Below are 13,794 nucleotides of genomic sequence, written 5' to 3' on the forward strand. Positions count from 1 at the left end.
TTAGCTGCAAGCCCTGATGTGGGGCTCCTGAGGGAAGAGGCATTTAGATGTCCCTTTCCAGGGTGGGAAGAGGCATTTTTTATTTGCTCAAAGGCCCCGTGTAGGTTGGAGGCAACCTTGCTTTATCCAAGAGAGGAGCTGGTGAATTCATTGTGGGATGGGGAATGTGTGGTGCCCAGGGCCACCCCAAAGAGGTCCAGGGGGTAGTGGGGTGTCTAGTCTAGAGCCCTCCAGAGGGACATGGCTGGAGGCTGGGTGTGGTAGTCATTGGTATCAGACTCCAAGGTGCAGGTTAGAGCCTGTCTACAAGACCATCACCAAAGGCCCCTTTTATCAGGAGCAGCAAGGCCTTGGTGCTAAGGACTGGAAGTGTCTCTTTTAATAGCCCAGGAGTGAGCAGATGACCCATGTGGCCTCTATTATGCACATGGTGATGTGTCACAGTCATCTGGATGACAGCCATGCTTTGTGGAGGGAGAAACTGAGGCTCAGAATATGACATGACTTGTCCAGGGCTTTAGGCAAGAAGTGGTGGAGCCAGGACTGGAACCTGGACTTGCCTTGTGTCCTGCAGGGAGGGGCTCTGGCCTGTGGCCCCAGCTCCCCACTAGGTGGCTGAAGTGGCTCTTTAGGCACCTGGGCCCTGGGCCCCCCAACTCAGTGCTCACTGGCCTGAGGGCTGCTCCTTGGCAGCCCCCACCACTCCTGGGACACCAGAGCACAGACCACACCACTGATGGGATGGGGCAGAAAATTGGTGCCAGGGTGAGTGACAGGGCAGAGATTCAGGGCTGGGGTTAGGTAGGAGACTCCAGGGTGCCTCCTTGGTACCAGTATGCAGTGGCTACCAGTTCCTGAGAGACAGAAAATAGGCCCCTGGGCCCAGGGCGAGTGAGCTGTGCACCTGCTGCCTTGTCTGGGCTGGAGGGAGCTGGCTTTTGCAGCGGGGCGGGGACCACTTCTGCACCCTCTGGGCTGCGAACCCAACCACCGCCCAGTTCCTCATATCTAAGGGAAGTGTCTCCAAGGCCTCTTGCCTCCATTAGTGGAGTCCTGAGAACGCCCTGCAGACCGAGGGTGGCCCTGCCCATAGGTATCCCCTGGTGACTGGGCTGGGGGTTGGGGGGGGGTGGGGTGGGCTTAGAGGGTGAGGGGTATTGGGCACTGGGGGGTTCTGAGGCACTTGTACATAGCCGAGTTGTTGGTGGGGAGTGTGGAGACTGAAGGCTGAGTGTGTGGTGGAGCAGATCTGTGTGTGGCTGCTAGGTCCGGTGGGAGGTATGTATCCCTGGTGGTGGTGTGAGGTGTGCCTTTGTGGTATGGTGGGGTGGTTTGTAGACCGGGCCTGTCCAAAGTTGGATGGGTGGGGTTCTTGGTTCCTGTGTCGGGAGCTCTGAGGGGTTTCCTGAGGTCTGGACACTGGAGTCCTTGCCCAACCTGTCTGGTGTGGGGGGCTGTGCAGGGGAGGAGGAAGTGGGGTGGGTAAATTCAGGCCTGAGGTCTGGACACTGGGGTCCCTGCCCAACCTGCCTGGTGTGTGTGGGAGGGGCTGTGCAGGAGAGGAGGAGGGGTAGGTAAGCTTAGGCCTCAGCTCTGGACTCTGGGCCTGCCTTTTCCCTCTTCTGCTCTCCCACACCGTTGGGCCTCCCTCTACAGCTCTGTGTAGAGGGGGCTCTGAAGATGCAATCGAGGAAGGTCTTGGCTGAGGGGACTCGATCGCTGAGTGCAGGAGGGGTAGGACCTTTAAGGCTGCCCTGCCCTTAAAGAGTGCAGTGGATGCTCACATCCGCATGGTCAGCAGACTCTGTGGCCACCCAAGGGAGGGTCCCCAAACCTCTCTGGGTGTCACCACTGTTTTCACATTTTCTGTTCCTGCCCCACTGAAATCTCCCATCTCTGCATCTGTCAGGTCTAGTCCCATCCCTTGGCCTTGCACACTCAGTTTCCTTTGCTTGGTAGGGCAACCTCCTATGTATCCTGCAAGGCCCAGTTCAGGAGTGCCCTCTGGAAGCCTTGCCGACTCCACCAGATAGAAGTGGTCACATCTGAAGGCTCTGTTGGCCCTAGCAAGTGACCTGGGCAAGTTTCCACCTCAAACAGCCTTCATGAAATGGGGTAAAAATACCAGGCCTTGGGATTGTTTTGAGGAAACTGAGATGAAGGTGGATCACTGGCAGGGGCTGGGCATGAAGTGGGCACTTAGAAAATGAAGGAGACGGGAGTGTACCTGTCCTTGAGCTCTGGGCCACCTTCCTGCTAGATTGTCAGAATTGGTGTCCCTAGTCAGTAGTGGGCAGGGATGGCGCGGGGGAGATGCTGGGCTGGGTCAGAGAAGGAGCAATGAGATTTTTTTTTTTTAAAATATATTTTATTGATTTTTTTACAGAGAGGAAGGGAGAGGGATAGAGAGTTAGAAACATCGATCAGCTGCCTCCTGCACACCCCCCACTGGGGATGTGCCCGCAACCAAGGCACATGCCCCTGACCGGAATCGAACCTGTGACCCTTCAGTCCGCAGGCCAACGCTCTATCCACTGAGCCAAACCAGCTAGGGCGGCAATGAGATTTTAACTCTGCCCTCGGGGGTTGAAATGGTAGAGGACAGAAGGGTCACAGCTTTTGCTCCAGTAAGAGGGACTCAGGCCAGACCTGAAAAAGGACTGGCTGCCAAGGATTAGAGATTCCAGATGACCCTTACTTACCTCTGGACTGAGTGCCCTGTGGACCCAGTCAGGTCCTGAGCTCTATGGTGGAGGGCAAGGGGCACAAGAAGGGGTATAGACTCACAAGGGTACCCCAGGCCAGGTTGGAGGTTGGGTGGAGATGGACCCCCACCAATGGAACAACCAAAGATAGAGCAGAAGCAGTTGTGAGCTGCATGGCCCAGTTTCCAAGGACTAAGAGCCTAAGGGTAGTCTAGGAGAACTTTCTGGAGGAGGCAGTCTGGAATCAGTGCCTGAAGGTGGGAAAAATTTGGGGGCCTCCCAAGTGCCAAGCTGGTGCCTGATGCAAAAAAGTGAAGTGGGCCAGCCCAACTGGCTGGGGCTCAGGGCATGTCACGGGCAACTTGGGTAAGTCACTTCCTCCCTGTGGGTGTTTGTTTCTTCATCTGTAAACGTCAGGGCTGTAGTAGGTCGAATGACAGGCCGAGCAGCTGAACTTGAGGGCACTGGGAACACAGAAGGGCTTTGAGTAGGGGTGGGACGGGTTGGCACAGCAGAGAGGTGATTGAGGGAGACAGGGGAGAAGCAGGGGCAAGGTGGAGTGGTGGGGTGTTGAAACCTGAGTTGGGTCTTTGGGTGGGAAAGGAGGGGTACCCCCCAGCTTTTGGCTATGTTGTCGCAACAGGATGACGCTCCCCTCTGCCCTGGTCCCTGCTTCCCTGGGGGTGGAAACTCAGTGATGTGTCATATGTCATAGCAGCTGGAGGGCTTAAACCTGGGGTGGGGGATGTTTCAGGATTAGAGTGGAGCAAGTGAGGCACTTGCCTCCAGTGCAAAATGAGAGAGGGTGTGTGCAAAAATCTTAGTAATCAAGATAAATAATGTATTTTTAAAAAGCAATATTAATGAAAAAGTCCAAGATAAACGAAATATCCAAATTTTATTTTATTATTTTTAAAAAATATATTTTTATTGATTTCAGAGAGGAAGGGAGGGGGAGAGAGAGACAGAAACATCAATGATGAGAGAGAACCATTGATTGGCTGCCTCCTGCACTCCCCACACTGGGGATTGAGCCCGCAACCCAGACATGTGCCCTGACCTGCCCTGACCGGGAATCGAATTGTGACCTACTGGTTCATAAGTCAACGCACAACCACTGAGCCACACTGGCCGGGCAAAATATCCACATTTTAAATAAAGAGGTTCAGTATTGGCAATTCTTTCTTTGCCTCAGACTCTAGCATGGCTCAGTAGGGTACTGCTCTAAACTTTTTTTTTTTTTTAAGGAGCTGCCTCCTCTGGAAAGCCTTCCCTGACCCCTGGCCTGGTGAGGGACATATAAGCTGTTTCCTCTGGCTGGGTGTTATCTGACCCCCTCCAGCCTGAGGTTCCTATAGGGCAGGTCTGAGGTCTGGTTCATGCTTCCAGTGCCTTGAATGGAGCTGTTCTAGAAGGTTGCGAGTGTGAAGTCCTGGAGCCTGACCTTGATCTGAAGCCTTTAGTGTAGGAATAGGAACTTGAGAGAGGCCCAAGATGGGGTTGGGCCCTTTGCAGGGACAGAAGTGGTTTCCTGTTTTCCATCCCTGGTCATTCCCTTAGGGTGGTTGGGGTCATCATCAATCAATCCCTGTTGAACCCTTAGAATAGGGCCCAACCTATAGAGCAGGGGCTCAGTTAATGTTTATCATCACTTTGTGAGAGGCAGTGAGCAGCAAGGTTGAGAGTCTAGAGCTGCACTATCCAACAGAAATATAATTCGAGCTATAAGTGCAATTTAACTTTTTCTGGTGCACATTAAAAAGAAACATGAAGTTAACAATATACTTCATTCAAATAACATGAAGTTAATAATATACTTTATTCAAATAGCCAAAATAGTATAGCGATTCTATTATGTAATAAATAGAAATTTATTGAGATATTTATATTCTTTTAAAAAAATCTTTATTGTTGAAAATATTACATGGGTTCCCCTTTCTCCCCCATGATATATTTATATTCTTGTTTTTTGTACTAAGTCTTCAAAACCCAGTGTGTATTTAACGCAGCACACTTCATTATGCAGCCACATCTTGAGTGTTCAGTAGCCATATGTGGCTGCTACTGGCTACTGTCTTGTCTATACTGTGTTCAGGCTGCCCCTTTCCTAGCTGTGTGATTTGGGGCAAGTTATTTAATTTCTCTGTGCCTCAGCTTTTTCATCTTAAAGTATGAAGTGTGTACTTCATAACGTTGCTGTGAGGATTAAATAAGTTAATAACAAGTGATTAGGGCTCTGGCTGGTGTTGCAAAGTGGTTAGAACATTGACCTGGGGACCGAAGGATTGCAGGTTCAGTTCCAGTCAAGGGCACATACCTGGGTTGCAGGTTCGATACCCGGCCAGGCGTGTGCGGGAGGCAACCAATTGATGTGTCTCTCTCACATCAATGTTTCTCATCTCTCTCTCTCTCCTTCACTACCTCCCTTCCACTCTCAAAAAAAGTCAATGGAAAAATATCCTCAGATGAGGATTAAAAAAAAAGGGGGGGGATTAGGTACCTAGCATACAGTAAGGACTATTTATGTTGTTTATTATTCTTTTTTAAAATCATCATTTGAGTAGCATTGCCATTATTTTTTTTTTAAATATATATTTTATTGATATTTTACAGAGAGGAAGGGAGAGGGATAGAGAGCTAGAAACATCGATGAGAGAGAAACATCGATCAGCTGCCTCCTGCACACCTCCTACTGGGGATGTGCCCGCAACCAAGGTACATGCCCTTGACCGGAATCGAACCCGGGACCCTTCAGTCCGCAGGCCGACGCTCTATCCACTGAGCCAAACCGGTTTCGGCGGGCACATTGCCATTATTTTGCCAATTCAGTATTTGAAGTACTAATTACTTAAAATTTATTTTTAAAATACTCACTTTTAAAATATATCCCTATTTTAGCTTCATCCTAAGAAATAATTGTGGAATCTACATGAGGTAAATACCTGCCTAGTACATTAAAAAGCCACCGTGCAGAGCCCAACAGTTTGCCATTGACCCTGCCCACGCAGCAGGAAAGGTGGTTCTGCCCAGGACCTGCCCATTCCACCCCCTTCCTGAACAGAGGCCAGCCTGAGCTTGCTGGTGCCTGCCCTCAGGGATGGCTTGTTCTCTCCTCTTGGCTGGAAACACCTCTTTTGGCCCCACCTATGGTTAGGAACAGGCCCCTGGGTTCCCTTGCCCCTGCCTCAGTTGCAGGCCCTTAGTTCCCACCCCACTGATGGCTCCCAGGCTTAGTGGAGAGGGCCCTGCCTCCCTGGGTCTCCCCAGGGTCCCCCACCTCTCTCTGACAGGCTCTGCGTTGTGGGGAGGAACTGGGTCAGTCATGGAGCTGCATTACACCCTCCCCCTGTCGTCCCTGGGGACAGTCAGCTCCTGGCCTGGCAGTAGTTTCTATCACAGCCCGTCCCCTACACATCCCAGCCACGTGTCCTTGTGGAGGGCCAGAGAATGAGGAGTCTGACTCCCCTTTAACCACCTGTGTGGCCTGGGCAGGCTTGTGTCTGCCTCCTCACCCCCGCTGGAAGGCCTGGCTTCCATTAGGCTCCCTAACCCTTCCCTCCTCTCCTTTCTCTTCCTCTACCCTCTTCTATGTCTTTCCATTTGTCCAGGTCTCCTTTCGCTTCTCAGGAACACTCCAGATTTTCCCTCCTACAGTTCTTGCACATTTCTCATGAAGTTTATTGGCGTTTTATATTTTGTGATACTATTGTAAATGGAGTCTTTCATTCTGGTTTTTACCTGGTTATTGCTTATAAGTATCGATTTCTGTTGTATTACTTTTGAATCCAACTCACTTCCCTCTCTTTCCTCCCTCTCTTTCCTTTTCCCCATCCCTCTCCCCCTTTTTCCTCAGCCTTCTTCCCTCCATCCTCCTTTCCCTTATCTCTCATCTCCCCCTCCTCCTTCTGGCATCCCTCTGTTCCAAGTGGCCTTGCCTCATGGACTTTCTCTTCTCTTCCGATCCTTGCAGCTCCCACCTCAGGCCAAGATGAGCAGCTGTTCAGAGTAACTGGGAGGACCCTGGGCAGCCCAGCAGGTGAGTCAGAAAATGGGAAGGGGAAGGGGCCTGGGTGTGGCAGGCCGAGCCCCAACATTGAGGTCGGGGAGTAGGCTTCATGGAGGCAAGACCTGAGGTCCCATTGTCCATTTTGAAAACTGAGGTTGAGAGGGTGAGGCCCAGAGACCTTGAGAGGAGCCTCCCAGGAGGGCTGTGAAAGGTGGGAGGGACAGGGACCCTCAGGTGGGGTGTGTGTTTGTGAGTGTGTGGGTGTGTGTACCTGTATATCTGCTTATTTGATTCCCTTCTGTGCCTGGCGAGTTACCATCTTTCTCATTACCACAAGATTACGTTATCTTTTAAACTGTATTCATATTTTTGAAAAATAGCACAAAATTAAAAAGATACAGAGGATTTAGTGAAAGGTAACGTTCCCTCTCTTGTCCTCCAAGCTGCCAGTACTCCTCCGCAAAGGCAGTTTCTTGCAAACCCATCCAGAGGTATTCCTTTTTCTTAAATTTATTGAGGGTAACATTGGTTAACTATATAATTAATTTATAATTACATAAATTTCAGGTGTACAGCATTATATTTTGATATGTATATACTCTATTGTATGCTCACCACCCCAAGTCTGGTTTCTTTCCATTACCATATATTTGACCCCCCTTTACCCAATTCACCTTCCCCACACCCCCTTCTCTGGTAACCACCATTCTGTTGTCTGTATCAGTGACTTTGCTTTGTTAGTTCATGTGTTACGTTTTTTATATTTCACATGAGTGAAATTGAATAGTTTTTGTCCTTTTTCTTCTGACTTTCTGCACTTAGCATAATACTCTCAAGATTCATCCATGTTGTCACAAATGGCATACTTCCTGTTTCTTATGATTGAGTACTATGCCATAGTACAGCTCTACGACATCTTTACCCATTCATCCATTCATCCATGATGGACATATAGGTTGTTTCCATGTCTTGGCTATTGTAAATAATGCTGCAGTGAACATAGGGGTACATATGCCTTCACGAATAAGCGTTTCCATATTTTTGGGTAAATACCCAGAAGAGGAATTGCTGGGTCATGTGGTAGTCTTATTTTTAATTTTTTGAGGAACCTCCATACTTTTTTCCATAGTGGCTGCACCAGTTTACATTCCCACCAGTAGTGTACGAGGGTTCCCTTTTCCTCCAACACTTGTTATTTCTTGCCTTTTTAATAGCCATTCTAACAAGTGTGAGGTGATTACCTCATTATGGTTTTGATTTGCATTTCCTTAATAACTAGTGATATTGAGCATTTTTTCATATACATTTTCCTATAAAACAGTTTTACATTATAAAATACTTTTCTGCACCTTGCTTTTTCACTTAACAATATGTCATTGGTATCATTTTATATTAACTTTAGACTCTGGGTAATTTTAGTTGGGATTGTGCTAGTCATAGCTTAATTAATTCTGGAAGAACCGATGTCTTTATAATGTTGAAAGCTGGCTTATCTAAGACATTGAATGTGTTTCTGTTTGTGTCTTTCTTTGGTCCCTCAGTAACCTTTAAAAAAAAATATTTGCATAGTTAAAAATTTAGGTGAGAGAAAAGTTGTGGAGTGGAAAGGCTCCCCATCAGCTAGAGGTAGGTCTCAGGGAACTGATGGAACTTGATCGTCAGGCCCTTCCAAGACCCAGGGAGAGGCCCGGGCAGTGTGTGCCCGTGGTCATGTGTTCTTGTACATTTTTACAAAAATATGATATTCTTTATTTTTTTTAATTAAAAGAAAATTTTACATGGGATATAATTGACACACCACATTATATTAGGTTCAGGCATATAACAGTGTTTCAATATTTATATATTGTGGAATAATAAGTAAGATATTTTGTATTCTTAAAGAAAACATCTAAATTGGATAAGCTTTAGGTCCTGAGAAGTCTGGCTTTGGATCTCCTCCCTCCTTGGCCTTTCAACCTTCATTTTTCTTTCTCAGAGGCAACCAGGCTTAGTGGAGAGGGTCTAAGCAACCTTGTCGCCTATGTATCTTTTCAGAGATGTTTTCTGCATTTACTAGTAGATGCATACTGATCTATTCCCTCGTTTTTCTTTCACATAAAAGGCAGAATGTTATATATACTGTTTTATATTGTTCTTTAGTCACTTAACAACATATCTTGGAGGTCTCATATCTAAGAATGAGTTTCCTCATTTTGTACAGTTGCTCAGTATTCTACTGTATGACTACAGCATAATTTAGTTAACCATTCTCTAGCTTATGGTTTTGGTTATTTCTAACCTTTTGTTCTTTCACACAGTGTATAGTTATAACCGTCTATGTATGTCTTTGGATATGCACCAGTAAGACTGCAGGATAAGTGACTAAGGATGGCTGGATCAAGGGCCAAAGCACTTGGGGTTTTTACACCTACTGTGGCCTTGCCCTTCCAGAGGCATGCTAGCCTGCCAGAAGAGGAATGCCTCACCCATCACCACGTAGTATGGGGAGATGTTGTTCTTTTCACCTGTTTAAGAACCATTTATATTTCCCTTTCTGTGAATTTCTCTGTTCATATCCTTTGCCCATTTTTTTTTTTTTTAGGTTATTGACCTGTTTTTTTATTTTTAAAAAATATTTTTATTGATTTCAGAGAGGAAGGGAGAGAGAGATAGTAACATCAATGATGAGAGCGAATCATTGATTGGCTGCTTCCTGCACACTCCCTACTGGGGATAGAGGCCGCAACCCAGGCATGTGCCCTGTCAGGAATCGAACCATGATCTCATGGTTCATAGGTTGACCTCAACCACTGAGCCACAGCGCCTGGGCCTGTTTCTTATTTTTAGGCACTTTTTAGTTTTAAGAAAGTTAGTCCTGTGTTTGGGATGTGAATGACATACTTTGTCATTTCTCTTTTGGCTTTGCTTATGGTGTGTGTGTGTGTGTGTGTGTGTGTTTTTTTATCATGCAGGAATGTTTGGTTTTTATATAGTAGAATATTTCACTTTTTTTTATTCTTCTAGGTCTGTATCATTTCCAAAAGGCTTTTGCTCTCTGAGATGATTTTTAAAATCCTTTTATGTTCCTATTTTTTTATAATCAAAACTTTGATCCTTCTGTAATTGATCCTGTTGTAAGTAGTGAGGTAGGAGTCCAACTTAGTTTGTTTCTAGATTGCTCCCAACAACTTAATAATCTATCTAGTTTGAATTCCTTTTATTGTATACTAAATTCTTATATGTAGTTGGGTCTATTTTTAAATGTTCTGTTCTGTTTAATCGATCTGTCAAGATGCTGGTAACATGTACAGTCATCCCTCGGTATCCATGAGGAATGGGTCCCGTGGATACCAAAATCCACGGATGCGCTAGTCTCTTATTTAAAGCGGCAGAGATTAATGCATGCAGTCAGCTCTCTGCAACAGTGGGTTGAAGATACGGAGGGCTGACTGTACTGTTTTAATTACCATGGCTTTATATGTTTTAATATGTGGTGAGGCTGATTCTTACTCTTTACCCTTCCTTTCCCTTACCCTCTGCTTCCAAAATTTTTCTGGATCTTCCTGCTTGCTTATTTTTCCACATTGACTTTCAAGTCAGCTTGTCTAGCTAAATAAAAGATCCTGTGTGTACTTAATAGGGTTGTACATATTTATAAATGAGAGAGAGTTACTACTATCTTTATGCTGTCTTCTGTCTGGGAGCATACTGTGTTTTTCCATTTGTCCAGGTCTTCTTTTCGCTTCTCAGTAACACTCCACATTTTCCCTCCTACTGATCATGCCCATTTCTCATGAAGTTTATTGGTGTTTTATATTTTGTGATGCTATTGTAAATGGGGTCTTTCATCCTGGTTTTAACCTGGTTATTGCTTATCAATATTGATTTCTGTTATATTACTTTTGAACCCAATCATTTTACTAAATTCTTTTATTTTTTGTAATAGTTTCTCAGTTGAGCTTCTTGGATTTTCCAACTCAGAATTCATATTATTGGTAACTAATATATTGTTTATATCTTCCCAATTTTTATTTATTTATTTAAAAATTTTATTTATTGATCTTAGAGAGGAAGGGGGAGAGAGAAACATCGATTTGTTGTTCCACTTATGCATTCATTGGTTGCTTCTTGTGTGTGCCCTGACCAGGGATCTGAGCCTGCAACCTTGGCGTATCGGGACAACACTCTAGCTAACTGAGCTACCTGGCCAGGGCCTTCTTCCCAATTTTTATTTATTTTTGGTCTCTAGAACTTGCAGAGCAATGTGAATAACAATAATAATAGTAGTAGTGAAATGGATATCATTGTCTCATTTCTGACTTTAATGGAAGTTTTTCTATTGTTTTTTCATTAAGCAAGATTTTGGCGTTTGGTTTAGTTAAGTATCAATCTACTTTTATTTTAGTATGATTTTTATTTGTTTAAGTATCCTGAGTATTGAGTTTTATCATATGCCTCTTTTGTGTCTGTGGAGATGATCAGATGACTTTTCCTATTTGATCTGTTAATCATCTCTTTGAGTCATCTATTTCTTGCTCTTGCCAGGCCAGGAGCTCTTGAGTTCAGGGATGGGACCTGAGTCCCCATTGCCCAGTACAAGGCTATTTTGAACGAACAAATGAATGAATGGCCTTTTCTATACATTACTCCTTTCCCCTTTGGTAGTGGGAGGACCCCACAGACTGTGTGATGATGGGTTGACTCACCTCCTGGGCATTTTACTTTCTCCAGGGGCATGCAAGTGGGGTGAGGCTCAACCCCTAGACTAGGCCTGCTGGGGGACCAGCCCTTCGTATCCTTCAATCACACCCATACTTGCTAAGCCCCTGGTCCTAGCCCTCAGTTGGGAACTGGTGCCTCAGAAGGAATTGGGCCTTTACCTAGGTCTTGCAGAGGGAGGAGGTGTGTGTGTGTGTGTGTGTGTGTGTGTGTGTGTGTGTGTACGTACGTGTGTGTGCGCGCACACACCCCATTGGCCAGCCTCGCAGCTGTGGCTGAGGCTATGGATAGGGGTGAAGGGGTGAAGGGTGGTACCATCTCTGGAGGTCCTGGAAGGCCCCTTAGAGGAGCCATGAACTTGGTGTTAGGCAGCCACAGGGGTGGGGTGCCTGGTTTCAGGTAGAGGGAAAAGCCTATGTGTTCAGAGACCTGGCAGTACTTGGCCTTGCCTGACACATGTGGCATTGGGGAGAAAGCTCAAAGATAGAGCTTGACCCCATGGCATGGGAGAGCCACAGAAGGAGGCTGGTTGGGAGCCACACCTGAGCAGCCATGCTGCTGCCTCTGACCTGTGCCCATCTATCTATTCCAGGTCTGGACAGAGCCCTGCTGGCAGGAACCATGACAGAGGCTGGGGATGCAGCACTGTCAGTGGCTGAGTGGCTCCAGGCACTGCACCTGGAGCAGTACACCGTGCTCTTTGAGCATTATGGACTGGTGCGGGCCACAGATTGCCAAGGCCTCAGCGACGCCCGCCTGGTGGACATGGGTGTACAACTCCCTGGCCACCGCCGCCGCATCCTGGCTGGCCTGCTCCGTGCCCATGCACCTCCAGCCCCAGCACCCCGCCCTACCCCACGTCCCGTGCCCAGGAAGCGTAATGTCTTCCGCCCACTGCCCGCACCCACCACTCCATCTGAACCACTGCCCACGACCAGAGAGGATGAGGGACTACCCACTGCCCCACCCATCCCACCCCGGAGGAGCTGCCTTCCTCCTGCCTGCTTCTCTACCCCTTCCACAGCTGTCCCAGACCCTGCACTGCCCCCGCTGCCTGCCAAGCGGCATTTGGCAGAGCTAAGTGTTCCACCCGTGCCCCCTCGCACTGGGCCCCCCCGTCCACCCGTGAGGTGAGTGGATGCTGTCCACGGAAGGAGGTACATGGGCAGAGGATCCTAGAGGGTAGAGGGGGAGTTTGTGGCTTTTGGCACTGCAGTAAGAAAGACACTTTAGTGGAGGAACAGCATGTGCAAAGCTCAGAGGTGGGAAGCACCTTCTAGGTTACTCTGGGCAGATACTGTACTTAACTGTTGGGTGAGTGAGGGTGAGGCTTGTGGATGGTGCTGGTGGGATGTGCTGTGAAGGCCAGGTGGACAGCCAGGAAGGTTTTATGCAGAATGATCTGATGAAAGCTGAGTGCTAAAAGGATCTGGCTGCTGATGAGGTTGATGGGGGAGGAGGCACAGGGCCAGGTGAGGCCCCTCTCCTGGCCCCCACTCAGGCAGTGTGAGAGAAATAGGCAGATTGGAGCAAGATGTTGTTTCTGGAATGGACAGGACTTAAGGACAGCCAGGGTGTGAGTGGAGAGGACATGGGGAGCCACAACAGCGTCCAGGTTTCCATCTTGGGTGGACAATGATGCCATCACTGATCTGGGGACCCAGGGATACAGGGATAGCAGTTAGTGTGGGAGGAAGTCTAGAGTTCAGGGTGGGGCCTCGCAAGTAAGAGATACTGTGGAGGGGGCGGGGGTCAGGCTATGTTCTGGAGTCGGGAAGTAGCGTGTGTAGGAAACGGGGAGCCTTGGGTGATGAGCTTGTGGGGGAGCAGGGACTGCCTAGAGTCTGGTGCTTGTGCTCTGTCTCTCCCCTTTACACTGAGGGACGCTTCTTAGGCCTCATCCTACTTGCCCTTCCTCCTCCTCAGAACTCTTTTCTCCCCTGGCTCCTGGTACTCCTTGTTTTCTTGAATTTCCTCTGTTTTGCTTCATTATCTCATTTGATCTCTGCAGCAAGCCTTCTGGGGGGTTTGTGTCCCGTTTTCAAGCAGAGAAACTGAGCCTCAGAGAAGGGAGGGGAACCTTAGATACATGCCAAGTACATACTCAGGGAGCCCCTGTGAGGAGGATCTGGGAGGTTTTCCCTATCCCCAGAGAGGCACTGAATGAGGGGCCTTGAAGGCAAGCTAGGACTGTGCTGTTTTGAAGTCTGATTGGTAGAAGCATAAAAAGGGTTTGTGCCTTTTCTGGGTTCATACAGCTGGGGACAGTACTAGGGTTCCCCAGGAGTCTGGCTTGCCGTTTAGATCGGTGTTTCCTGGTGTCATTGCGCTCTCTAGTGGCCATTGTCCTCCATGCAGGAGTAATTTCTATTTCCTTTAATG

At 47.6% G+C, this 13,794-nt stretch overlaps 1 protein-coding gene across 7 annotated transcripts in view; it reads left to right on the plus strand.

Annotated features, from left to right (window-relative positions):
- The window catches only part of ARAP1 (ArfGAP with RhoGAP domain, ankyrin repeat and PH domain 1), a 63,382-nt gene that overhangs the window by 11,128 nt on the left and 38,460 nt on the right, over nucleotides 1-13,794 (plus strand). For 6 of the 7 annotated variants that reach the window (XM_080642990.1, XM_080642986.1, XM_080642988.1 and 3 more), the window contains exons 2-3: nucleotides 6,676-6,741; nucleotides 12,005-12,542. In XM_080642990.1, coding sequence (XP_080499116.1) covers nucleotides 12,034-12,542 — 509 coding nt within the window. In that variant the 5' untranslated portion in view covers nucleotides 6,676-6,741; nucleotides 12,005-12,033. Of the gene's footprint in view, nucleotides 1-1,087; nucleotides 1,094-6,675; nucleotides 6,742-12,004; nucleotides 12,543-13,794 lie in introns of those variants that run through there. The other variant, XM_080642991.1, reaches the window with a different exon arrangement.

Source organism: Plecotus auritus (assembly GCF_963455305.1).
Source record: "Plecotus auritus genome assembly, chromosome: 9".
Taxonomy (NCBI): Eukaryota; Metazoa; Chordata; class Mammalia; order Chiroptera; family Vespertilionidae; genus Plecotus; species Plecotus auritus.